At 38.3% G+C, this 26,784-nt stretch overlaps 2 protein-coding genes across 2 annotated transcripts in view; both read left to right on the top strand.

Annotated features, from left to right (window-relative positions):
* Positions 1-2,297, top strand: part of TMPRSS7 (transmembrane serine protease 7) — a 34,547-nt gene extending 32,250 nt beyond the window's left edge. Inside the window, exon 18 of the mRNA XM_009941242.2 lies at positions 2,127-2,297. Within this exon, the coding sequence (XP_009939544.2) occupies positions 2,127-2,297 (171 nt within the window). The remainder of the gene's footprint in view (positions 1-2,126) is intronic.
* A 1,873-nt stretch (positions 2,298-4,170) lies between these two features.
* LOC142359610 (suppressor of tumorigenicity 14 protein-like) lies at positions 4,171-26,403 on the top strand. Its single transcript, XM_075412107.1, has 17 exons — positions 4,171-4,251; positions 4,590-4,758; positions 5,416-5,540; positions 6,446-6,513; positions 7,527-7,708; positions 7,805-7,843; positions 8,609-8,828; positions 11,445-11,584; positions 13,144-13,241; positions 14,261-14,373; positions 15,294-15,427; positions 19,130-19,237; positions 20,326-20,445; positions 21,068-21,251; positions 21,958-22,229; positions 23,497-23,633; positions 26,245-26,403. Exons 1-17 carry the CDS (start codon positions 4,171-4,173, stop codon positions 26,401-26,403), a joined length of 2,349 nt encoding a protein of 782 aa, XP_075268222.1.
* Positions 26,404-26,784: the final 381 nt, after the last annotated feature.

Genomic DNA, 26,784 nt, shown 5'->3' with positions numbered 1-26,784 from the left:
TTGTCTTTCATTTGTTACGTGATGAGGTGTAAGAACTGACTGGCACACCTCTTTGTGGTCCATACACTTCAGTTCTGAAAACCAGCAATGTAAGGATTTTGTCAGCAAATCCGTCATCTGGGTGTTTTCAGCATTTTGCTGCTTTATGCATATAAATGGCATCACAAAGTTTCAGTTGCAGGCCAAGGGCCAGTCAGTTTGTAAGTCCTGATAACAAGTTGAAGTCAGGCAAATATTGGTACAAGCTGAAGGAAAAACTGACAAACTTGAAACTTGTCTCTTTTCAGGATTCCACCCTCCCAACTTGGAACTACAGGGCTAATGATGAGATGCAGACAACTAGCCATAAATTTTCCAATGTATAATGAATCTGATCAGGAAATGCTGAAAGATAATAAATGCAAAATTCTGAATAATTCTAGAGAATAGTAATAAAACTATATACAAACACAAGATATATATATTTATATATCTTATTTTATATTATGTAAGTTGTAGAATATATAATATTATAATATAATGAACTTATATAAGCCATATATACTTCTTACTAAAGTAGTAGTAAACTTATTGCTAAAATAGTAGCAAGACTGCTGTTTATTTCTTATGATGGAGATCTGGAGTCTTAAGGGTGTCCCAGCTTTCACTGATCTACATAAAAGTGAGAGAGACCACAATGACTCTCAGAGCAAGCAATGTCTGAGGGCTTTCTGAGGGAGTAAAATGCACCGGTTGGTTTTTAGAGATTAGTGAGACCATTGACGTTAAGTCTCATTTTCACTAACTGGAGAATTTCTTTCTCCAGTTATCTGTCTGGCCACTCAAGATATAGACAAGGAAAGGCACAGCTTACAGGTCTTTTGGATGCATTTCTGTAAGGGTAAATGATGTGTGACACAGACTGGCGGTTATTAAAGCTGATCAAAATGTGGGATTTCTGTTTTGTGAAAAATGCTGATGTTCCACTTTTCTTTTGTCCCAGCAATTAAAAAAAAAAAAAAAGTTGAAAATTTGACTCTCTAAATGCAAAATCTTAATTGCCAAGGATGGAAAACGTTATCTTCTAAGTTAAATCTTTACCAATTTTGTGAGGCAATTTAAAATAATCCGGCTTTGAACAGCAGGTGGCTTTGCTTAGATAAAGTTAAAGCAAATATTTTGCTAGCTCTAACAAAATATATGCCAAGAAGGAAGACACTTCTCTTGCAAAACATTTAAATTTAATCAACTCACCTTTGGCTTTTGGAAACCCTTTATTGCATCCAGTGCTTTGGTGAAGTTTAATTTGCTACTGGCTGTCTGTTTCAGAGAGGTTGTGTCTACAGCAAAGTCTTACAAGAAAGTATAAGCTTGGTCCAAGAGATTGTCCCAATAAGGTGGCGCTTTTTTTTTTCCTGAATGTCTGCTATTATATTTCTACAAGAATACCATATAAAGGAAGACTACTATTTGCGTTGTCCTGTAGTATGGAATTATACCACGCTGTATAAAACTTTGAAGTCTATAACAGAGTTCATTTATAGCTACCCTAATTAAAAAGACATTGAGTGCCCCTAAACGTTACCTGCTGACTTGTGCCTTCTAGAGGACAACAATTAGGATTTTTCCTTCTTCATATAAAAAAAAAACAACCAAATCAATTGAGGGAACCAATCTGTTTCCATTTACTTTTAATTCAAAAGAAGTTATCATTATTAAATACTATAACTGTATTTTAACTTATAAGTTTTTGAAAAAGCTTACTATTTTTTGCAGTCCTCTAGGTGTGTAACCTAAAATGGACATGCATATTAAGTAGCAGATTTTGGAGTTAGCTGTGAGTTGGAGGCTAGGAAGTTAATAGTGAATTTTAAACCTAGTCCATGAAATTTAATGTCATTATTATCATCATCTTTAAAGAGCGAGAGCTAGCCCTATCTCTTGTGAAAGAGCAAATTTTGGTACAGCTGTGCAATCCCAGCTGCTTCAAGAAAAAAACCCTGTTGACTATCTGATGGTTTGAACTGTGTGAATGGGAAAATCTAATCACTCTTGGAATTACTCTGGCAAAATATCTTCTGTGGAATTTTGTCCCAGTTTTAGTAATCTGCATTGTAAACACATACAACTCAATATATTCTTTTTAGGGTGATTCCGGTGGACCATTGTCTTGTCAAAGCAACGGAGATGGGAAGTGGTTTCTGACTGGCATTGTTAGCTGGGGTTATGGATGTGGAAGACCAAATTTCCCTGGTGTCTACACAAAAGTGGCAAATTTTGCACCATGGATTCACAAATATGTGCCTTCAGTCTTGTAACTTGAGAACTGTTTTGCTGGAAAAAAACCTGTCCTGGATATCTTCATTAAAAATCGTATTTGGTAAAACAGTTCAGTGGTGGAATTTCTTTGCTTGTCTCACTGCTGATTCAGTATTTGATTCTGGTGTACACCTATGGAAGCGAAGAATGTCCTTTTGTCAAACCTTGGTGAAAGAGGAAGAGACTGATCTTGTGGTGGTTGTTCTATCCAGAGGTCTGGAGGCACAGAAGGAGGTGCAGTAATAAAATTCTGGCACTTTGCGTTCATTTTCCAGGCACCAGCTATGTGCGTGGTGCAATCATCTAATGGGAAGCTGAAGAAACAATTGACCAGCTCCAGACGCAGCTTTAGTCTTACTCAGTCGTTTCCTTTGAGATGTGTATGGCCAGACACAGTAGCGACTGTGAAGTCGCAATGAACTGTTTCTACCCTTGCAAATACTGCTTTCCCTACCTCCTCCAGCAAGAACAGCTGAGAGAGAGGAAGAGGAGGGACTGCAGAAAGTGAGCTCAATCTCTCAAATCCATAGAGCCCTCAGCTCTGGAGATCAGAAGTTGTATGATTAAGCGTGGAAGAAAGCATTAGTCTTATTCCTTCTCCAACTTCCTTTTAATTAACTGCATGGCTTGGAGCTACTAACTCTTTTAATTCCTGCCTTAATTTCCTCATATTCAAGATTATTCCCAGTTCATCCACTTCAGCATTTGATTTCTTCATCTGCAGAAAACCTTAATAAGTAGAGCAAATATGGTGATGTGTTTTATTGCAAAGATCTTGTCCTTCCCAAATAAAACCAATGCTTCTACCACCTGAGAGGTATTTTAAACTGCTGTGGAATTAGGTTCTCTGACCGTATAGATTTTTTTAAAAAATCCTGTTATTATTTTTAGAGATTGTGTAAAAGAGGTTTTATCTCCTCTAGGCTTTTTCTGTGTGTTTCTTTTCCATGAAGGAGGGGGGCGAGGTATCCGTCAATCAGCAGGTTGTGTGTGTAGCAGAGATAGGCTGTTGAAAAAAAGAGGACTTGAACAAAGCAGTCGGTCTACACTTGTAGTTTTCGTTCCTGAGCTGTGAGGAATGCCTTCCAATTAATCCCTTTTGTAGTCTCCGTGTGATTGTGATCGGTGTTGGGGTTTGTTTGTTCCCTTTTTGTTTTCTGGAGCTGAGGTTTCTTGGGTCTGTTTTGTTTTTCTAGGTTTAGCTCTTTATGCATGTTACGCTCTGTTTCTACCTCTCCCTCCCTATGTATGAAATGTTATTTCCCCACACGTATCCTTGATTTTCTTATTTTACACACAGCATACCCTGAGCTTGTTGGCTTGTTGACTTAAAACTGTTTTTAATTCTAAATGGGAAACCTGAACATGAATTACTTTACAATTAGATTTATTCTGTGGTATCGGCTTGAGGGTGGAAAATTCGGGTGGTCTGTGGAATTGCGCATTTCTTCTCTCTCATAAATATTTGTGTGGATTCTAGCAGGTCTTCATTAGAAGTTGCCTCAGTCACCCTGCTCTGGGACGTTTTAACCTGTAAATTGCTTGCATGTACTTTTCTTTGTGTCATAAATTATTTCCTTTTCTTGTATTCCTGAAAGAAGTGGGGAGCTGATCTGTTTTCGAATGAAGGGATCCATATCCTACTTAGCCAGCTAGGGAAACAAAGAGTTACAGTGATGTTAAATTTTCCTCCCCACCTTTGATTGCAGATCAGCTGGCTCCAGCTTCAGGCAGTATGGCAAAGGTGAAATGAGAGAAGCCTGGAGTGCGTGGCAGGGAGAGCAGTACGCTATCCTGGGTTATGTTTAAGAAGTGAGGTTCATTTAGGACTTCTAGTCATTAGGTTTGTCAGAAGGCATTTGTCAAGGCGTCATGATACGGGCTTTCCCCTCCAGCCGGGTTTCTGTGTACACCATACCAGCTCCACACGGCTCTGAGCAGACTGCGGGGCAGGTAAGAGACACCAGCCAAGCTTTACAGCATGAACACAGTAAATGATCTCTCTGTCCACTCTGGTGCATATAGATCTCTGCTCTTTGTATGCTAATAGCGCCTAACCAAAGTGATAGCAATTTTTCCCCATACTTAGATAGCTTGAAATGCATGCCGCAAACAAGCAGCCGACAAATATGTGGGTTTTCATATGTGTGATATAGCTGACAACATGAAAGATATTATCTCTATTTAAATCTCTTTTAAAATGAAAAGGGACAAATATACTAGAATATGGTACAATAGCTCTTCTTTTTTTGTCTTGCTAATTGATGCCTTTCAACGACGTCTTTCTGTAGGAAAGTCCGCATATTCCCTACTGCCCGTGCTACCGAGAAGGCTTGTGTCAGAAGTACTGTTGCTTCAAAGGGGTGAGGTCGCGTTTCTGGAGAAGACAGCTTCTAGGAATACTACCTATAGTTTCTTTAACAGTTACCGGAATTGTGCTACTCCTGCACTATACGTTCTGTAAGTGTTACTCCCCAGCATGGTCTGGATGGAATTGGTATTTTGCGCTTTGTGAATGATTGGTACAAAAAGGTCTGCACTAAGCAGCTAAGTGCGTAACCCTTGTGTGAAGGAGACTTTCCCTTCTCCTTAATGTCTTTGCTAAGGCAACAAAATGCAGAATAATTGGTGGCTGATAGTTGCACAAGAATAATAAAAGTGTGTACTTCACTTCTGATTTTGATGTCTCTGCTTGTGGATACCGTCATTATTATAACTGTCCTCTTTCCCAAGAACTTATAGGAATTAACTCTCTATCTCCTATTAGCTTTTTCAAAATGGAACAGACATCTAACACTCCTTCCTAGATCACAACTTAACAGCCATTAAAGTCATACCTCTCTAGGAGGATAGTGCTGCAAAAAATGGAATTTTAACAAGTAAATCTTGCTAGCACAAATGCCTGTCTGAACCTGTACTTCATCCCCCTCCTTCCCTTCCAGGCACTATTCTATCAGTGGGACAGACTCAGCGCTCTGGATTTTATTGTGTGTTTCTCTTAACAACTAACGCCTACCGATGCCAAGGACAAATAAATGCTTCCGCAAGCCTCTTGTTCCAGAAGCTTTTCCATCATGTTGTTAAATGTCTTAATTTTTTAATCCTTTATCTTCTCAGCTCCAGCTTTCTCCTTTATTTATATTGGTGGAAGTGTAGAAATTCCTAATTTGACTTATACAAATGACCTCAACGATCCAAAGTCACAGAAATTCCTCCTGCAAGCAGAAGCAATCCAAAATTATGTAAGTTCCCACAGAAGTACAGCAATAATATAAAAATACTTATTACAGAATCAGGTTGGGAATGAGGAGAATACTCCAGTTAGTCACAATATCTTCTTTTCTTCAAAATAGCAAGTTTAAAGCTAGCAAGTGCCATGGTGGTGTACAGCTTTAGGAAAGTAATAGGCAGCTGGGGCTGTGTGTCTCATGGTAAGGCCAACATTTCCTAGGTAATAAAACCTGGGAATTTCAAGGTTATGAACAAATTATTCTTCCTAAAGAAATTAGGAGTGTGGTTTTTTGTTTTGTGTTACTTTACTCAAACACTCTTCCTTCCTGCATTTTTCTCTTAGATCTTTTTTTTTTTTTAAATTATAGCTCAAATTCAATGCTTAACTTTTTGTTTTGTTTTGTTTTCCCTTATCCCCCACAACAATGCTTGCTTTCTTGCACTTCTTATGTGGGTTCCTATTTGTGAGATCAATACTTTTTCCTGGGTACATGTGAACAGCAGTCTTAAACACAAAGCAGTTCTCTGTTAGACTGTATTTCCCAAAAGAGCTATCTAGTGTCTGAAAGCTCCTTTGTGCACAGCCAATACAAGTTGCCTATGTCCAGAATATATGCCGGAAATTTAAAGTCTGAAACAAAAATATAAATGTATTCATAAAGGTTTTTTTTTCATTGCTAATTATGAAGAGTTATGTCGGTGGTCTTGAAAAGGGATGTGACTTCAAAGTAATCTTTTTTAGTGGAAATGAATGCACATTTATGATCCTTATCTGATCTATTTTGTGATGGGTATTGCTTGTAATATGGGAAGGGGGAAGGAAGTAATAAGACAAATACTTTATAGCATAACAGATTATAGTTACACTAACATGTAACTGTTTTTATGTTTTCTTTTGCCATTACTTAACTATCAGTTTGCAGAATCATATGAGTCTTGCTCCTTGGGAAAGTACTACTTGAAGTCTGTAGTGGCTGCTTTCAGGTAAGTTCTGTTCCAGCACGTGGTATGAATTTGAGATATTCAGTTGTGTTTGTCTTATTTTTTTCATGCATTTTAAATTAGTTAGCTGGAAGAACATGCAGATATCTATAACACGGAATCAAAAATGCAGAAATGCACTTAAGTATGTGAGCTAAGAGCTAAGCTCATGGTGTGATTTCTGTCTTGCCCCATAGAAACGGTGAGAGAAATGAAGTCTAATTAATCATGCCTTGGTTTATGGATTGCTTTGTAGTCTGTTCATCTACTTTTGATTTTTTAAATCACAGTTCAGCAGGGTTTTTTCTCTGCCACTCTCAGAATCTTATTTTGGTTGTGTCTATTTAAATGAAGTTCCTTTCTAACTTCTCAAAATAAATCTTATAGGTATAATTTTAGGTAGGGCACTCTACTTGAGCCCCTAGTGAGAAACATAAATAAATTGAGCAGATGGCTACTGCTATCCTGACAGACTTTGAAAACTTCTGAATGGTCAGTTCACAGGATATGTTGAAAGGAAGAGTGTGATGGACTGCATCTCTGAATCACTTAAGTAATACTTTTATATAGGCATGTATATAGGTTATTTATTTTAATAAGAATTGTGTGAAATATATCAACATATGGCCATAAAATTATATTGTCATATGGTGTGAGACTCAATTAAAAATGTTAAGGAAAATGTGTCTAGAACTGTAATATGGTCTTAGAAGTGTATAATTATGCAGCAGGGATGGAAACATCCAATTCCAGAAAAATATTGCAAGGATTTTGTATAAGGTGTAGTTTTCAGCTTCAGTGTGTTACTGTTTAAGCAGCATATTTTTGAGGTGTTTCTACTGTACAGAAAAAGCAATTGTTCATCAAGAGAGTTTTTACCTCTGTGTTCAGCTGCAACATTTTGCACAGCAGTTCAGCTGGCTATGAAACTGTGAGAACCAAAAATACAGACCAGTGGAAAGCATGTCCAAATTACTAATTAGAGTGTATTTATGATGGTTTTTGTCCCTCTACAGTGAAGGAGAGTCTGGACTTCGAGCTTACTACTGGAATACATTCTGGGCACCACAAGATATGGTTGCTTCTCTTAAAAAACTAACCCCAGTGGAACAAAAGGAAATCAGTAGTAAACAAGCAGCTCACATGTTCAGTTCTTCTGGGGAGGAAGATTTTGATCTCGTTACAATGGAGCTTTTTGGTAACAATGTACCTGTCATTTAATACCTATTCTGTCTATTTTCCTTTCTCTAGTTTGTGTCTTTGGCTTTTGTAGCTGATAGTTGTCAAATTTCAGTTTCAGATTCCACAGAATATGATGTGATGCTAAAATCAGGTAATAATTGTTCAATCCCAACTGATATCACTTCGGGGAAAAAAAACTCTGTACATAAAAATGTCAGTTTCCCAGTTATTCTTGTACCTGTAGGGCCTGCTAACTAAATCAGACCAGGGATCTCCCTGGCCTGCGCTTCCAATAAAGGGTGATATGAAAATGCCTTGCAGCTTTTATTCTGATGTTCTGACTAGAATGGTTGAAATTTAATAGTTCCCACTGAATTGCAATGAGCTGTGTCTGCTTTTCTTGGCATCTTTTAAAAAGCTACCATATAAAATTTTGCATAATTTATTAGCCTTGTGACTAGATAATTTTGGTTATTCATAGTCAGTGATCAGTTAAATACTGTAGAGCTTTAATTCCCTTTGCCTGATTTCTCCATATTAAGTGCACCTCAAGATTTGCTTCATGTTTTTACTGTTCTTATTGCACGGACAGGTGAAGATAAAATGGCAAAAGGAAAAGCAGTAGGTCAAGCAGAGATGGTGGCAGTTGCAGCGAAGTCCCCTGCTGTTTGCTGAGTGTATGATGAGCCAGTGGTGGCGAGGTGTTGTGGTTCCTTGGCCAGAGTAGGGGGAGAAGGTGAAGCAGCCTGATAGGGAAAAGGGAATAGACTTGTAAAAGTAAGGCAAGAGGAGATTAGAGTAGCCAAGAAGTGTGGGTAGGTGATTGTTGCTGCCTCTTCTGAAATTTTGTCCGATAACTTAATTTATCTTTCAACATAACAGTTTTTCAGCCACTGATCTAGCTTCTTTTGTATAGCAGTATCCTTTGACCTGTATGCCAAGCCAGGTAACAACAGGACTCTAACTCTGATGAATCCCAAAAAGTCTTTTTATCAATGGAGACTGCGAGTTCCTTCTAACTATGTGGTGAGACTGGTAGTTATCACTTTGCATGGTGTTACTCCAGAGAGCTGTGCATCACACCACTTATCAGCATATGATTTCCTTCTTCCTCTGCAGAACAAGATCATTACAAGGTATGATAGTACAGAACAAAGATGTTTTACTGAGCTGTACAGAAACTCTCTGAAACAGTTGCGATATCAAAATTACATCTAACAGGCTTTCAAAATGTAAGACTCTAATAGAACTTAATTAAAAATCTTGCATGAGGCTGTAATAAAATGGTCTTCCATATTATTTCCCCTCCCCCCAATGAATTATAATTTCCTGTGGGTTTTATTCTACATTATGACTAATTTTTACTGGTTTCAATTGCATGCAGTTACTGTCACAACTCAGAAAGACACAGACTTTATCTTTTTTAGACTATTGTATTCCATTACTTTTAGAAAACATATGTCCAGTTACAGGCAAATCCTTGTTCATAACAAGGGTGTTGTCTAGGAAAGGCTGCATCCCCCGAGTCACTGTGTAGTCCATTTACATAAGTGAGATCAGATCTTGTAACCTTCAGTGGCCACACTGCTCCCACTTTCCAGAGTCAGATTTCATGTGTGGACACGTTATCCACCATGAACTTGTCTTCATTAACAAAATAAATAAATAAGTTTTTAGACTCTAAGGATGGATGGTTTCAAGAGGGGAATTTTTTTTTTAAGAGCTTATAGGAAAAGATTAGATGAGCATGCAGATTCAGTTAGAAGTGTCTGAAATGCACTTATTTAGTAGTGCTTTACCTTGTTTCAAATGAGTAGGTAGTCCTCTTCAGCTCTATTAACAGACTTTTGTCTTTTTCCTTATGCAGCAAGGTACAAGAGCTTGCCATTGTTGGTAGACTATGAGAAAGCCAGGCACAGAATGAGCACAGGGTGTTAGTAAGGAGTTAGTCTCAGATGGCAGCGTAGCATGGAGAATGCCGTTCCTGATGCTGGGCTGCATCTGCTCTGCTGCTAAGTATGGGTTATTGATGGGACTGTTACTCTGTTGTGTGTTGTTAGCAATGGTTCAGCTTTTTAGGAACCAGAAGTGCAGCTGCTCACATGCAAGGAAGCACCTGGAAGCTGGCAAAACCAACAGAGGTGTACGATGTAACATTCAGAGAACATTACTGCAGTAAACTGTAAGACCGAAAGTTCAAGAAAGTGCATTGATGTCTGTCTGTCAAAGAACTGGAACAGAATTTGGTGACTAAAACGATGTTAAAAGCTCTATGGTACCTCCAACAAGTCAACTTTTTAGGTTACTTTTATTGCCAGCCTAGCAAAGATGTGTTTTTGCGTATGCGTATTAGTTTTCTACCTAAGCTAAAAGCAGCTAGTAACATACTTGAGACAGATGCAGTAAAACTAAGAATAATATCTCCAATGTCCATAAAGGCCAGGAATTATTGTATTATAGGCATCATTCCTTGACATCCAGTTCTAGAAGCACCCACTGTGACTAAAAAGATTCTCATCAGTTTCTGTAAACTGCAGTAATACAGCTCTTCAGTGACAAGTACTAAAGAGTGAGCGAGCAGAGATTGTGAGAGGTGCTGTGAAAGTAGGTGTCTCACGTGGACAACTCTTCTCATATGTTCTTGCCTTACTTTTCTGATGCTACTGTGACAAAATGTACAGCTAGAAGACAAGCCAGGCTGTCAACTCGGTAGAAGAAGAAGTGCTAAAAAATTTCCATGTGGCAGTGGGGAGGGAACTCAAATTGTTCATTTTGTAAAGGAATTGACAGGTATTATGATAAAAAGGATTTAATAAGGTCTGCAAAAGAGAAGCAAATCAAAGATCCATTGTCTAGTGTCTCACATGAAATGGGAGCAGGGAATAGACTGCTACAAGCAGAAGAGGGCTACTTTCATTTTAAGGTTCAAAAATTTGTTTTAATACTGCCACCCTCGATCTCAGTGACATGTTAAAGAACTTGATGCAGGGGTGTGATGGAAATACGTTCTTACTGAGAGGTCTGATCTTAATTGTTTTAATTTGCTGTGCATGGAAAAATAGAAAGCTGTTAGAAAATTTTCACATGCGGATTTGTAAATTAATGAAAAGAAATCCAAAATATCATGTGGATTTCAATATGGAAGAAATATAAAAGCAAAAATGTAAGAACTAAATGTAAAAAGATGCAAGAAACAGCATCTCAAATTACAAGTGATGGTATTTAAGCTTCAGGATATACATTAACTCCTCATTACTTAAACAAAATGAGAAAAATAAGAAGAAATAGTTGCCCTGCATGGGGCTCCACGTCTTTTGTGACAGCTCTTGTGACATGAAACCAAGCTGAATGTTAATAGATTGGAAATGCTTTGGGTTTGTGATCTGTGCATAGGTGCTGCACTGGCACTTGCTGTCTTTTCAGTGCTACCCACTACTACCCAGTACGACTGTCACTACTGTAGTAGCATAAACTGGCACTGCCTTTTTGATACTTCTACAGGTCTGAAAACTCCAGGGCACCTATTAGGCAAGAATGTCTGTGACGTTGACCCTGAATGACTCAGCCTCGATGCTGGGAAACTCTAGCATCCCATGTAGTATCAAATGAGTGGAGACTAAAAGGGAAGTGGCAGCCAAGGGAATACCTCTGAAACACTGATGACCGGATCAGTGTTACTTCTGTCCAGTTTCTCAGCAAAGATTACTGGAGTGTGGGAATTTTTATTTAATGCAGTTTTTGTAATGTTTCAGATGGTGTGGACCTGGGGCCTGGACTACTCCTGTTGTACGTTTAACTTCATCAAGTAATGTAATGCTGCTTACCTTCTCACTGGACCGAAGAGAAGAAAGCCACGTATTAAAAGCTCACTTTCAAGCCATTCCTAAACTCAGTAAGTAACTAATAAAAACAAGCATCTGATGTAAGCACACTTATTCCTGTTGTTGCCTCTAAAAAAGCTGATATTGCCAGAGTGCACCGGGGGGAGGGGTGGGGGTCGAACATTGGCATGTAAGTCAGAGAATTGTCATTTTGATCCACTTCACAGAATCACAGAATCACAGAATAGTAGGGGTTGGAAGGGACCGCTGTGGGTCATCTAGTCCAACCCTCAACGTCTCAAAGTCTGAGAACCGAACACAGAATAGAGACTGTCCTTTGATCTGGGAGATTTTTTTGTCTTCCTGATTACTGCCCAAGCCATACTTCCCAGACATTAGTCTTACTACATGAGTAGCAGTGGTAGCAGCGCAGCCAGCCAGATAGCACTACGGGCACTAGATATCTAGGCAAAGCTAGACAGCCCCAGCCCCCAAACAGCACTTGTATTAGTTTTGTGATTCTATTCCCAGCTTGGGGAATGTGTGTCTAATGAAAATGGAAAACAAGGGCAAACACTTCTAATATGTCTTTGACATTTTTCTGAAAGCGTTGTACAGTGTAGTCAACTGTATGAGAAAAGTGTATTCAAGACCCGAGAAGTATATTCCAAACCTATGGACTATGATGAATTTTGCCAGGAGTTCTCTGTAATTAGTGAAAGATTTTGAATAATGATAAACTGTAGTATTTTACAGGAGATACAGGGGCTTCACAAGTGAAAGTTTAGCCACAGTTGTTTGGTAAGGTCTAAGTGAAAGAATTTTGACAATTAACTGAGTGACAATTTTTTCACTTGTGGAACAAATCATAAGGGATAAACTTCTCCAAAAATTACACATTTCGGCTTATGTCTCTGTGGATGCTGCTTAGGCAAATACTCATCCCACACACATTAAAAATTAGAATTGCTTCATTGTTCTGCAGACGGACACTCCAAGTGACGTATAGCCAAGGTATTGCCATAAAATTTTGCTGTTTTCAAAAGTGTCTTAATTTCTGTTATAGTCATATTTGCATTTGCTATGTTACCTAAAGGGAACAGAAAGCACTAAGGACTGGATGTCTAGGAGAGTTCTTGGTGGAAAATAACACCTCAAAAATATTGTTCAAATGTGGCATGAATTTTTAGACTGAGAACTGACACACAAACTTCCTGGTTTACGTGAAATTCATCAGAGGTTTCACTTCACTGGGCTGGTTACTTTCTAATTTTTGAAAATGTGTGCAGAAAGGTCAGAAGTAAATTAGAAGGGGGAGGTCTGTTGTGTCCACATGTAATTGCTTCTTCCACTTACTATGAAAGAATGTTTTTTTTAAAAAAACTTCAGTCAGAAGTGTTTAGTACTTATCCTTAAATGTAATTTGATTCAAAAATAAGAGAAATTCAGCATGATGGGGAAGTGGAAGTTACTCGATTTTTCTGTTAATGCAGGCTAAACCTGAGTTTAATGCTGTCACAACCCATTCTTCTAACTCTGTATACAGAGAAGGGTCCTAGCAAGTGAAGCAGGCTTTGCACTAAAGCCCCGTGAGATAATTGTGTTCCTTGCTGACTTCTTTCTCTCCCAGTGTGTGGTGGTCATTATATTTCCTGGAACGGGACACTGAGTTCCCCTTATTACCCAAGTTACTACCCACCAAACATTGACTGCAGCTGGATCATCAGAGTAAGTACTGGGAACTCATCTGAGTAGTGATGACTTTGCTTTATGTGACATAGACATAAAATTGGGAGAAATGTTTTTCGATGTGGGTGAAATGGCAGGAAAACATACTAAGACCACTGCACCTGAATTCTTCTCAGGCACTCATTTCTTTCCTGTCCTGTGTACAAGTACCAGCTATGGGAGGGAAACATTGCCAGCTTCTGAAAGTTTGAGTATTATTCAAGACAGAAAAAATGTAATGGGTAAGATGACAAGTCCTAGAAGCTAGAGAAAATTTTTAGTAGTCAGGTCTTTGCTGCTATGCCAGAAAGAAAAAATGGTCACGTAAATCACGCCTTGTATGATGGATACCATACTGTATTTCCCTGAACTCTGCAGAAATAGGACCTTATCTGCCTCAGAAATTCAGCTCCAGATTTCCAGCAAGCCCTTTGGCAAGACTTAAAGTCTCCTCATGATTTCCACCAGCTTCCTGATGTGTTTATCTGTTGCTCCATTAAGCATTTAACTACTGTTTTGGCTTTCCTTGGATGATGATTCTCTTCATGTCTATGAGTTGGTAGCAATCTCTACCTTTTATCTGTTCAGTGGAAATTATTAGCAGATTGTAGCACAAAACTCTCATCTATATGCAGGAAAGGGAAGAAAAATGCTTTTTAAAACAGAGAGGTCATAACTAATGGAGTTGAGTGACCAGCTGCCATAGACATCTTAAATCTCTTATTTGACCTACTGGAACACTTGGCAGTGCACCCACAGCATGAACCTGAGATATAGTGCTTTGTGCTGGCTGCAGGAAGGCTTACATTCCTTTATCTGGCACAGTCTGGCCAAAGTCAGGTCTAAAATTATTTCTATATGTGTTTAAAATAGCAGCTTTTTTTGTTCTTCAAAGGTGCTGATCTACATAATTAAAAATACAGTATTTTCAATCTGATAACAAAGGTTTACCATCTTAGAAGCACAGGCTTTTCATTATGTGGATGTGTGTGTCAGGATATTTATCCTTTGATTTTTAGGCACCTTTACCTGGCTACAAGCTCTCATTAAAAATCCTCGTGATACAAATTCAAGAGAAGTCTCCAGGGTCCAGTAAATGTGATAAAGATTGGTTAGAAATTGATGGAGTTAGGTGAGTGAATACACTATTTTCTGACATGTAAATCTGCACTTTGATGCTCTGCGCAACATACTGTACTTCAGAGAAAATGTCTCACTGCTTCCATTACGGAAAGATACATTTCAACAAAAATTGGCATGCTTCCATTGAATTTCAGCAGAATAATGTTCTTAATCCTGACCTAGTACTGAACATTTGTCATTATGTTAATTTAAGCGTCCTGCTTTTTCCATGGTGTTAGGCAGTTACTTACTTTGTTGTTCCCCTTACGAGCAATGGCATAGACAACTACAGCATTTTATTCAGCTGCAGTTGGATGGTAAATTCCTGGCAATAGTCTTGACATGGGTACAGAGCTTGCAACATCTGAAGTTTCATTTTCTATACCACTTACTCTTCAGTGATTGTAATTGTTTTCTGTAAGACAAATTGCAATGTCTGTGCTTAAAGCAGACAAACATCACCACCACCACCCACGTCCCCCCTTCCCACCCCCCAGAAAAACCCCCAACCAAACCCAAAAATACAATGTGTCTCGAGAGTGTATTGAAACTCAGAACAACTGTTGGGTTTGGCCGTATGATTCCATTACTGGGTTTGTAGCCTTTGGGTTTGCAAACCTAAAGGGAAATCTAAAATCAAGCATGCCTAGAAGACATTTGTATTTGTAAGGTAGATTCTGACATTGTTCATGTTGCTGTAGTTTTTTTTTTCAAAGTCTGCTACTGCCAGAGAAGTTGTGGAGTGGAAGGCATTTGTAAATCGGCTTGCTATTACTTCTGTTGGCTTCTTTTAACACTGAAGAATAGCTGATCTTTATTATATTGTTTTAAAGCTTTTTGGCATTGGTACCCTTCAGTGAAGGGAAAGGTAGCTGGATGGTAGTGGTCAGTTTGGTCAGAAATTAATTCTTCTTACTTTTGCCTGGCTAGATACTGTAAAGCTCTTTCAGAAAGCAACAGAAACAGAGAATATGGTTATTCTGTCGCAATCAACTTTCATTCTGATGAACTGGTCACCCACAGAGGGTTTTACATGGAATACAAAGCCTTCAGTCACACGGACCGTAAGTGAATAAGCACATACTTTAATTCCTAAAGAGAAACCTTTGAGAAACCGTGCTTGACAAACAAACCACACACAAATCAACCTGCCTTTTTTCCTTAACCTAATTGCGAGACAAATATTTAAAATGTTATTATGTATTTACTTGAACAAATAGATGTACAAAATTAGATAAAAGATGCATTTAGAAGCTAGTACTTGTTTTCTAACTCTTAAAAACACTTCTGTAAAGTGGGAAGTAAAAGTAAAATTTCCCAGTTTCTGTAGATCTAATTATTTGGCATTTTGCTAACATCTTAAAATAGCAACATGATAACAGTATGGCAGAAAGCCTCCAGGCATGACTCTTCTGCCACAGGAGGTAACCATGAATAGTTAGTCTTCTCTAAAACCACAACCCAACACGCTCTGGATCAGGTTCCAGGTTTAGACAAACTATTTAAGTTTTCACTGGGAGTCAGTGAGGACCCCTTGCTAGCAGGTGTTGCAGATACAAGACTGGCTTTCTTCTAGACCTTTCCTGACTCCCCAGCCGATGCAGTTCTGGACCAGTGTTAGATTTTGGTGGGGCTTCCAAGGGGTGGCACAGGGCTTTTCAAGAGATAGATACACATATTTACTTTTGACAGTTCTTAGAAAAAATAAATCTGCAAGTTATTTATTGTAAATGCATTCTTTCCTTTACCTGATTAATGTCTAGGTAGCTAAAGTTCCCTGTGATTCTGAGAGCTCAGTTCAGTTTGTGAAACCTCTTCAGATCCTCAGCTTGCTCAAATGAGTGCAGTTCTGTTTGTTGCTCACTTAGAAGTATCTGTGTGTTAAGGTCTCTGATATGGATACTTTCATTAGAAAGAAGTGGCAGATTTTGTAGTCAGTCATTCTATAGGCTCATCTTCAGGGATTTATTTTTCCACCAATATGTGTCTCCTACTGGAAAGAATTACAAACTATATCATGTCCTGTGGTTACCCTGGTTACTGCCTCAAAAACAGTTCAAAGTCTAAGAATACCTTTTTCCGCAGAGAAAATCCCCAGCCCTTATTGTGTGTACAAGCCTTTACTTTCTGTGCTCTGCTCTGTTTCTAGCACTGAGCCAACAAGCAGATGGCTCAAAGTCATGTAATCAATCCTTAGTCACAATCTTAATCTTGAAACTCACCAGGAGGGGTAGATTAGCTGTGATGTATCAGTATCAATTTGATGCAGTAAAGGCATTTGTGGAGGGCTATCTGAGAGAGCAGAATGTATTGAGACCACTGGTCTTCCACAACAGCCTGGCCTACAGCAATAGTAAGAGGGAGGGGGGATAAATATATTCATTTTCTCCCACATCTTTAGTAGCTGCAGTCACCCAACTCAGATTAGCTGCTTCTCACTGCTGGGAGCCACCAAAGCAATGTTATTAAAAATCAGAGGTGCTGCTCTGAATTGACCTGGGAAGCAAATGCCAACCATCAGCTGAATAACTTCAGGCAAAGGTGAGGAGAACATAGAGAGACTCCTGCTTGGAGCTAGTGCTGGCTGGGTCGTGTGTGTTTTCCTTCCTGGCGTCACAGGCAAGGCAGTGAAGAGGACTAAATGGCTCCAGATTGGAACTGATTAAATTGATGTGGGACAAATGTGTTTGGTCCTTCAATCTAATTTAGCTGTTAATTTGCTGTGGTGCTAGAGGGGGAAAAAGTTTAAGCTGACTTGATTTGGACAGGAAGAGGAGATCTTTTGACTACTTGTTCTTAAACAGATTATGTTGGGCTTTTCTTGTTTTATTTTATTTTTGGTGGCACATCTGAAAAAGTGGAAAAGAACAAACATTTTTTATATATTGCAAAGAAACACCTTGACATTGATACCAGTTGTCAGTTTAAGTGAAAGTGAAAGAAATTGTTGGTGAAAGGTTGTTTCATAATGAAATTGCTAGATTTGATAAGTATTTGATAAAGTACTTCATGTCAAACATGAAGTTGGAGTACAGTAGCACAGAGATGAATTTCTACAACATTTTAATGTCAGCAAATTTGTATTTCTAATATTAAGGAGAATGCCTAGTTTTGACTACTTTTTATTTCTTCTCCTCTCCTTAGATGTTCCTGTGTAAAATACATTACCTTAACAAATTGATGAGGTGTTCAGTCATTGGTAGCACTTATCTATCTGTGCTGAATCCCTTTGAACCCTTAGAGTGAGACAGTGAGTGTGAATTTAATTTTCTAAGTCCATTTAGGTGAATATTGACTTGTTTAATTCAGACTGCTTGATAAAAATCTTTGGCAGATAATGCCAAGTAAGATAGCATTTCCTTTTTAAACATTCAATTTAGTTTATAAATTACACTAGCTTTGGTGTTCAATAGCCATTTTAATATTTCTTCATGGTACAGTCCTGCGTTAATGCATCTAGACTGCAACAGCATTTCTAGTGCCAATAACTTCCTATTTTTCTGGCTTGTCCTTAGATGTGCAGGTAGAACATGTGTTATTCACGCAATCAGTCTGAAGGCTGGAAAGGCTGCTTAGATGGTAATGATGAATTAGATTTCGGTAGGGCAATAATCTCTTGTGTTCTCCTGTAAACAGTTTTTTCTAGGAAGTTTAGATACTGGCTGAAATTATCTCTTAAATACTAGTGACTCTCTTAAAGGTCATAATGAAGAATGTAGGTGAAGATCTAAAAGTCTATAGAAGAGGTTCTGTAATGCAGCTCTATAAAGTGGGATAATGGAAAAATACAGAAGGGAATTTTACAACAATCTACAAGTAAAACTTAGCCCCCCCCCCAAATTAAATAAGTAGTCAAAGTAAACTACTTGTAAACAGTGAAAAAGGTATTAAAAGCCAGCATGGAGTTTTTTATTTTGTTTTAGTTCTCTGCTATGAAAGGTTAAATAGAGAAGTTGTGCTTTGACATTGGCTTATGTGGCAAACTTCTCAGTAAGTAAAGGAAACACGGTGAGAAAAAATACAGAAAAATGTTTCCAGAGAATGACTGCCAATGACTCACTATCAAACGGAAGTATATTTTTGTTGTCCTTCTGCCAGTATCTGTCTCATAATTTTTGTTAATGATCCAAGTGGTGGATTAGAGAAAATGCTTATGAAATAGCAAATGAGTCACACGATAGAAAGAGGGACTTATTTATAAATGAGCCTGACAAGCTGGAGAATATATATGGAGAAAATGATATTCTATTCGATAAAGAAAAGACCTGAACTTAGGTAATCAAATAAATGTATGGATTGCCTAAGTTGCTTTTCTGATGAAAAATGGCTGGGGGATTATAGTGGCTCAAAAGCTGACTTGAGAGTCACAAAGTCAAACAATTTTCTCTGTGTGTTTTGTGTTTTTTTGGTGTTTTGTTATTTTATTTTTTTTTAAAGTGTCGTTCTAGGTTGTAAGACAGGAGTTTGAAAAGATCTTCCCAGTCACCAGTGGGAAGGCTGCAGCTAGAATACTGTATCCAGTTGGGCACTGCAGATCGAAGTAGATAGGGAACAATGAAGAGATACCAGAAAGAGGTCAGGGAGCACAGCACAAGTTAGATAATGCAACAAGTCTCTCTGTCACTGGAGGCTATCAAAAAGAAGGTAGACTGATGTCTGGCAGAGATGACGCAGGAACATCAAGATGACCTCTGGCAGAGAATGTAGCACATACCTGCTAGCCATCTATTTGGATTATAAAGCATTCACAGACCTTTCTTCTTCAGGTTGTAATCCAGAACAGTTGAAATGTGGTGATGGGAAGTGTAAGCATCAGTATAATACTTGCAAAGATGATGACAGCTGTGCGGAGGATAGTGATGAAAACATCTGCTGTAAGTATGTATCTTCAGCTATTTTCCAAAAGAGGGTGGAAGGCAGAAGCAGGAATATTCTTATTTAAATGGATAAATGTAGTGTTTCTATGTATTTTTTCATAGCACAAAGTACGAGTTCTGGAAGAGTGAAAACAAAACATGCAGAGTATAACTAGTTATTGGTAGCCTTAGGGCAAGAAATTAATGAAGCAAAATTCAAGATAACAGTAATTTTACTTAGATGACCTAACCACAACTTGCTGGTGATCCTGTTAGAAAAGCACTTTTTCCCCAGTTGCTGTCAGATCAGTACCAAATAATGTAAGGGACAGAGACATCGTAATAGCTTTGGGACTTTTGCCCTTTACCACATGCACGATCACTTTCTGTAGATCCACCATGGTTACGAGTATTACTGGTAGCAGTAATGTCTCCCTAGTGACTTGCTGCATTTTGCCTTTAGATTTTTTGCCTTGATTTGAATTTTTGGTCCTTGAGGTAGCCAGGAACATATTCTTATTTGTTTAAAAAAAAATACCGTCCACTGCTTACATGTCACTGTAAACAACTGATGATAAGAATGATAGTAATGGAAGTCTATTGGTGAGATCTGTCAGAATTCCCACGTAGTAAACTGTGATAGTCCTTAGCTAAAAATTGATTGATGGGAGGTGTCAAGCTCTTCCACAGTTTTCTCAGCTTTCACTTAAAAACAAAAAGTGGACTTCCAGATGGTATCTGCTGTCAAGATTTAGAATTTGTGATGCGAGTAGCGCTGGTGAAGGTAAAACAACAAATCTGACAAACCTAACTTGCTCAGTTTAGAGTTAAGTAAAATGGGAGTGAGGATAATTGGAGTCTTTTCTGTCTTTTCATGGACAGTGGAGACTGAAATTAGTGTGATCATTAATCAGAGTGGAACACTCCCCCCTTCCATCTCCACAGAAGGACCAGTTTACACCAGTACAGATAATGACTCCAACCAGACTGGAACTTGTAGCTTTGAACAATTTTCATAACTGAGTAGGTTGAGTGTGCAAGTTTTTTTTAAAACTTTGAAACCAGGGCTCCAAACATGTGACACTATCTTGTCTTTCTTATTTCAGCCTACAAAAGTTGCTCCCCTTATGCATACAAATGCCTCAATGGAAAATGTTTGCTGAAATCAAATCCTGAGTGTGATGGGAAAAGAGACTGTGCAGATGGATCTGATGAAATGAACTGTGGTGTGGTAACATTTATTTAAAAATTAGATAATGACTTGGGAAGCTGAGTCAGGAATTTATGCTGTGGTCAAGTACTATTGGATTAAGAATTGATTGAAACAGATGTGATTTAAAAAAAAATGAATCTGCTGGAAACATCTGTATGAAAATGTCTACCTTGAATTTTGCACCGTTGCATTTTAAATCCACTGATCCGTTCTGTCTATGATGACTTATTTTGGGCAATGCACACTTCTAGGATAAGCTGGTAGGTGTTAGTGCTTGTTTGAGCTGAATGAAACACAGTCAAGGAGCGGAGTATATAAGGAGGGAAAAGATATGAGATTTTATTCAAGCGAACTTTTGGAAACAACCCAACCTAGTATTGTGCTTAAAAGTCTTTTTAAGTTACTGACCTCTTTACAAAGCTGTAAGCGAGAATGGGAAATGACTGGTTTATTCCTGACCTGCCAGTTGAGTGAAAATGAACAAGTACCCTTATCTTTTTACCAATTGCACAGTAAGAAAATACTTTTTTTTCCAATAGCTTTGAGGCGTATGGCTAAAAATTTCTATTTTAAGCACAGAAAAGTGAAATGACTTTGTGGTTTTTGTTACTATTTTATTCAATTATTTCTATTAGCTTGTGGAAGACACCTGCTTAAGAAAAACAGAATTGTTGGAGGTGAAGATGCACGATCTGGAAAGTGGCCTTGGCAAGCGAGTTTACAGATGGGATCACGTGGCCATGTATGTGGGGCATCTGTTATTTCTAATAGGTGGCTCTTATCTGCTGCCCATTGCTTCCTGGATTCTGATTCTGTAAGGTATGAAGAAGTTATACTGTCATAGAGTATTTGAAGTTTCACAACCTAACAGTGTTGTTTTCAAAAGTCTGCAGGAGCTATTCCTTGTCTAGATAAGTTGATTCAGGATATAACTCTGTGACATGGTATCACTGCATGAACGCTCAATATTGTATTCTGCTGGCTTCAAAAGTTGTAAGTATCTGAAGCAATTATTTTGCCTCCATAGCCAGTGAATTCTGCATGATAAACCACACTATTTTGTTAGATTTAGGGTAAACATATTTTTTTCTAGAAGGCAGGGATTTTCTGAGTGGAAGCTACGGCCTTTTCTCACAAGAAAAGGAGTATTTATTGATAAGTGGAGTGTAAGACTCACCAATGTTCAGTTTAGGTAGTGTAAATTGAAAAGACAGACATACCTCCTACGTGTGGCAAGGAAGAAATAGAGTTTATTAATACAATTTTCTGACTTCAAAAGCATGGTACGTTGCAAGGAACTAGTCTTATAGCTCCAGGAAGTTAGAGTTTTCAAAATGGTATGTAAAACCTTTACTTAATGTTTTAGTAGACAGAGACTATAGTCCATCTATCTTCCTAGGTGGTATTCTACTCCATTCACATTGGTTTTGATGAATCTCTTCAAATGCTGAAAAGCAGATAAAATGGAGTGAACTGACACTGCATGACTTTCCAGTGGGACATTCTGAAAACATTCTCTTTACAGATACTCCGTTCCTTCAGGATGGAGAGCGTATATGGGCTTACATACTATTAAGGAGAAGAGCAATCGTGTAGCTATGAGGTCGATCAAAAGGATTATTGTCCACCCACAGTATGACCAATCTATCTCAGACTATGACATTGCCCTGTTGGAAATGGAGACACCTGTATTCTTCAGTGAGCTGGTACAGCCCATTTGTTTACCCAGCACCTCTAGAGTATTTGTTTATGGAACTGTCTGCTATGTAACTGGCTGGGGAGCCATAAAAGAAAAGAGTATGTTCATTTCCTGCATACACTTCTTGCAAGTTTAGCTTCATTTTAAACTCTAACAATAAAATATTTGTAATCATAAGAGAAAATACACGTGGTTTACTTAGTAGGCCTAGAAAAAGCTAGAAAACATCCCCTTAGGTACAGTCTGTGAATTCTGAATGTTTGTTTGAATGGCAGGTGATGATTACCAATACGCATACTTAGGTGTCACAGACCACTGAAAAGCAAATGATCATAGATTTAGAAAAATGTGCCTTTTTCATGCTCATGGCTCCTTTTATCTGGCAAATAGGTCATAAACAATCTCACAGGTAAAGAAAACAGCAATTTGCAACTCTTGCAGAGAAAGAATGTGTCTTGACAATATGGGTCCACGAACAGCAATAATTGCAAAAATATTGTGGAGGTTCTTTTATTTTGTCTGTCTTAACCAAAGACAATCTAATGTATGCCCGATGAAGAGCTCTGCCTGTGCGGCTTGGAGTAGTGTGCTGAAGTGGGGAGGCAGGAAAACAGCAAACAAAGTGGAAAGGGGCGGTGGGGAAGCCCACGAGATCTTGGCCCTGTCTCTGCTTTAGACAGGAGCCAGCTTTTAAACTCAAGCTTAGCTCCTCAGCGTTGCAGTGGTCCCCACAATTGCACTGAAACCTAGTTCCTCATGTTTTACCAGAAGTCATATGCTATAGTAATTCTGGCTTTCTTCATATGCCTTTTTAACAAAATAGCTAAATTTAGATAATAACATAATATGAAGTACATAAATGAAGTGCAAATGGCTTTACAATCTACGCCTTCTTACAATGTCTTGCTTTTTAACAAAACGATGTAGGTGGTATTTAAAAGCCAATATAATAGCATGCAAAAATCCTATTTTTTTCTACCTTACCTGTTTCATTCCCAACCCACCCTCAGAGCCGAATGAGCAAACAAACCAAAACCCAGTACCATTTCTGATCATCCAGGTATTGAAATGGTTGTCTTCACTGTTGGGCCAAATCACGACTAAGGATGTTTCATTCACAATGACACCTTATGCCAATACAATTGGAAAGGTGGTGCATAGGGACCTCTGTGTCTAGAGGGTGGTATAGAAAACAGCTTTCAAAAGCTGAGGGCAGGCAGAAACTGAAGGGAAGGGAATTACTCTAGTACCATCAGCTGAGTAGATTTTGAGTTTGGAGCAATTCTCTTTTGCTTTGACAAGCGGTATCTCTGTTAGAAATATGTATGACCAAAACCTTTGCAATACTATTTGTATTTTTTCTAGGTCATCTTGCTGAAACACTGAAGGAAGCTCGAGTAAGAATAATTAACCAAAGTGTTTGCAACAAGCTCTATGATGATCTTATCACATCACGTATGCTGTGTGCTGGGAATCTTAATGGTGGTGTTGATGCATGCCAGGTAATCTGGAACTTGTAGAGAAACTACAAATGAGTATTTATTTTCATTGGAAAGCTGTTCAGAGTTGTGGGTTTGTGTTTTGCTTTTTTTCCTTAGTAATAAAGTGATATGTCTTGAGCGTATGGTTAATTTAATACAGCAGTTAAGGCTCTCCATAAGGAAGGAAATTTGGCACAGATAACCTCTGAGTCTCTTAGAAATGTTGCTTTGTAAAGATAAGGGGTAAAATGTGTTGAAAAGGATTCTTTTTCCTCTTTAACAGTAGAGATTCCTATGAACGAACAGAGATGTAAGGGTAAACGGAGTAAAGTTCAAGCCATGTGTAATTTTTGCTGTTCATACTGATTTTTTTCATTTTTTGATGTCTGGGTGTGGGATTAATAGAATACTGTAACAATATGGTGAGTAATGTGTTGTCACTGTTACGAAGAAATGCAAAAGGCAAAGATAAGCTGGATTTGGTAAATGCAGATGCAGTACTGCCTTTTAGTTTCATATATTCATTCCTGTATAATTATAAATTTCGATTACATCATGGTATTACAAGTTCTATGACCTAGTTTATTTGTACATACAATCAGCAACTGCTCTTTGGAAGTGCTTTAACTGTCTTGACTTTGCCTTCTTTTTCCTTCTCAGTCGTCAGACTAGTTGTTTACTTTATCAGTACTTAAACTTATTATAATGAATATCGACTTTCCAAATTATAAACAAGGTCATTATACTAGTTACATTGTAAAAGGAGAGAAATATGTTACTGATTTTAGAGCAGAATGTAATGTATAGATTTTACTATTTTAATATAATATGATCTTGCAAAAATTATCTTATCTCTTAATGGGTCAAACTCCTTTATACACAATAGACTATTTGCAAGATCTTCCTGCAGTCTCTAACTTTCAATTCAAAGAATTATTGTTAACTTTATGTGCAGTTTGTGTATAACCTTAGACCTTGGAATTGTTTTGCAAAACATGTTGTTTTAGAGGCGTCATGTTCCTCCAAGAAATGTGTTGCTTAAGAAATGCCCTTCAATTTTTAGATGGAGATTTAAAACAATTTGGCTATATACCTTATCCAGTTTCTAATATAATATGCTATGTTGGAGTCCTATTATGCTGGCCCTCTGGGCCGTGAAGTTCTTAGTCTGAGTAGCATCTTTGCTACTGCTTTCTTTTCAGTCACTAGTAAATTTCCTCTGCAGTGCTAGAGAGGAACGATGTTGGCAGTTCAGGAAATCCCCACAGCACCTTGAAACCCTTTTAGTACAGTTCCAGACTTGTGGGCATCCTGATTTATGCCATTTCTTCATGGGCACGTAGGCTGTGCATGTACTGCACAGGTTATGTGGAGCTTCCAAACGCTTTTCATCTTTAGAGTAAGTGATACTTGCAGTGAGAAATATAACAGTTATTCTTTCAGGTTCTGTTTTCTTATCGCTCTAGGATGTCCTTTGATCTTGGCTCCTCTTTTTAGGATCCTTCCTGCCCAGCAGCACACTGCCCCTTCGGTCTTTCAGAACAGGCTGTACCATTGGCCAGAGTATATAGTCTGCTTTCTCAAGTCATTTTGAGATCTTGGATTATCAAAATTGCCAATGTGACAGCAGCCTGAAAGAGAGGAAGAACTGTTCTGGCTTCTTTCCTTATCTCTAGATAATTTTGTTGTTTGGGTGATGAAGACTTTATATGGTTACACTCTTCTCAATATGTGGCTTTCTTCTGACCTGTTCAATGTTTTAGCTTCAACGGGGGGCAGCAAACAAACCTCAGGGTCGACTTGGAGGCTGCCAACTGCCTTGAATGCATGAGGAACAGCTCATGAGATGAGTTGCATTCATAACTGATTGGAATTCTGTGAACAGACCAGTTCACAGAAAGCATACAAGGTTAAAACAATGAAAGGCACAAAGCATTTGTGAGCCCAAATGCATTTTGATCCTGTGAACTGAACTAAATGGGAATTTTTACTTTTCTACATTGCTGTACAGAGCTACATGTTCCCTTTGAGAAGCCAGTTCTTATCTGTACGTTCCTTAGTCTTCGTTCTTCCTCTCCTCTTATGAATGTAAACACAGTCTTGATTATGAAACTGCTGATAATACTCCATTGTGCCTGGCTTGTTTGTTCATTGGTTTTGGTGGGTTTTTTGTTTGGTTGATAGATTTTTTTGTTGTTGTTGGGCATGTGTGCTACTTTTCTCTTCCTATTTAATACAGATTATAAAAGTTCTGCCTCAATCTGTGAACAATTTACGGTCAAATGGTTGCAGAATTCCCACTTCCCATCCCTGTCTTCTTCTCTCCCCACTCAGCCTGTGACCAGTTGCTTTATGAATCCTGTAATGGATCATTATCAACGAGTAATTTTTTAAGCAACTTCTTGCCATTGCTTTATATTGATTAGTATGTTACTTCCATAAGTTAAAATAAATTGAATAAATGTGACATCTAGCTGGTTAAATTCTATCCAGAAATAAGATTCTAACAGTAAATTGTAATTTGAAAGAGAGACGGGCAGGTATTTACTGTCTTTAAATAACCTAACGCTTGTTACAGTGCTCTGTGTGTGTAATCTTGCGCGCACTAATGGCCAAACTCCCTTCATTTTAGGGAGATTCTGGAGGTCCCTTGGCCTGCACAGGAAAAGGAAATAGATGGTACCTTGCTGGCATTGTGAGCTGGGGTGAAGGATGTGCTCGGCGCAATCGTCCTGGTGTATACACTAAGGTGACAGCACTCTATGACTGGATTCGTCAGAATATAAATTGATGTGCCAAGGACAAAATGCAGATCATCTCCCTTATGAAAGCTGCTTCCTACAGTAGTCTATCATGTCTGTCTCTGATGTTATAAAGTGAAAATGCTGTGGACTTTTTCTTTGTGAAGTAGTGCACTTTCTTAATGAAGAAACTATCATTTCTTGTTCACCTAGCAGTAACAGTTCAGATTCAGAGCAACTTCAGATTCCTTATCCCCAGCAGCACAAATGGCACTGCCTTAAAAACAGCATAAAATGGATTAGAACCTGTAACAAAAATCCAGCCAAAACTTTCTTCTGCAAATCTACTCCCCTCCTTCCATCTCTCTTGCTATGTATATTTCTATATATGTTTCCACATACACATATCTGGATATTTATGGCCACACCCC

This window comes from Opisthocomus hoazin, chromosome 1 (assembly GCF_030867145.1).
Source record: "Opisthocomus hoazin isolate bOpiHoa1 chromosome 1, bOpiHoa1.hap1, whole genome shotgun sequence".
Classification (NCBI taxonomy): domain Eukaryota; kingdom Metazoa; phylum Chordata; class Aves; order Opisthocomiformes; family Opisthocomidae; genus Opisthocomus; species Opisthocomus hoazin.
The sequence above is the reverse complement of the archived record's forward strand: the minus strand, read 5'-3'. Positions and strand labels throughout refer to the sequence as shown.

What these genes read in the sequence shown, in the direction of transcription:
- LOC142359610 (XM_075412107.1), top strand. Translation starts at nt 4,171, where the DNA reads ATGATACGGGCTTTCCCCTCCAGCCGGGTTTCTGTGTACACCATACCA. An exon ending in TGATGTGATGCTAAAATCAG is followed by an intron (nt 7,844 to 8,608) that starts GTAATAATTGTT and finishes TCTTTTGTATAG; the next exon opens with CAGTATCCTTTGACCTGTAT. An exon ending in GGGAGCCATAAAAGAAAAGA is followed by an intron (nt 22,230 to 23,496) that starts GTATGTTCATTT and finishes TATTTTTTCTAG; the next exon opens with GTCATCTTGCTGAAACACTG.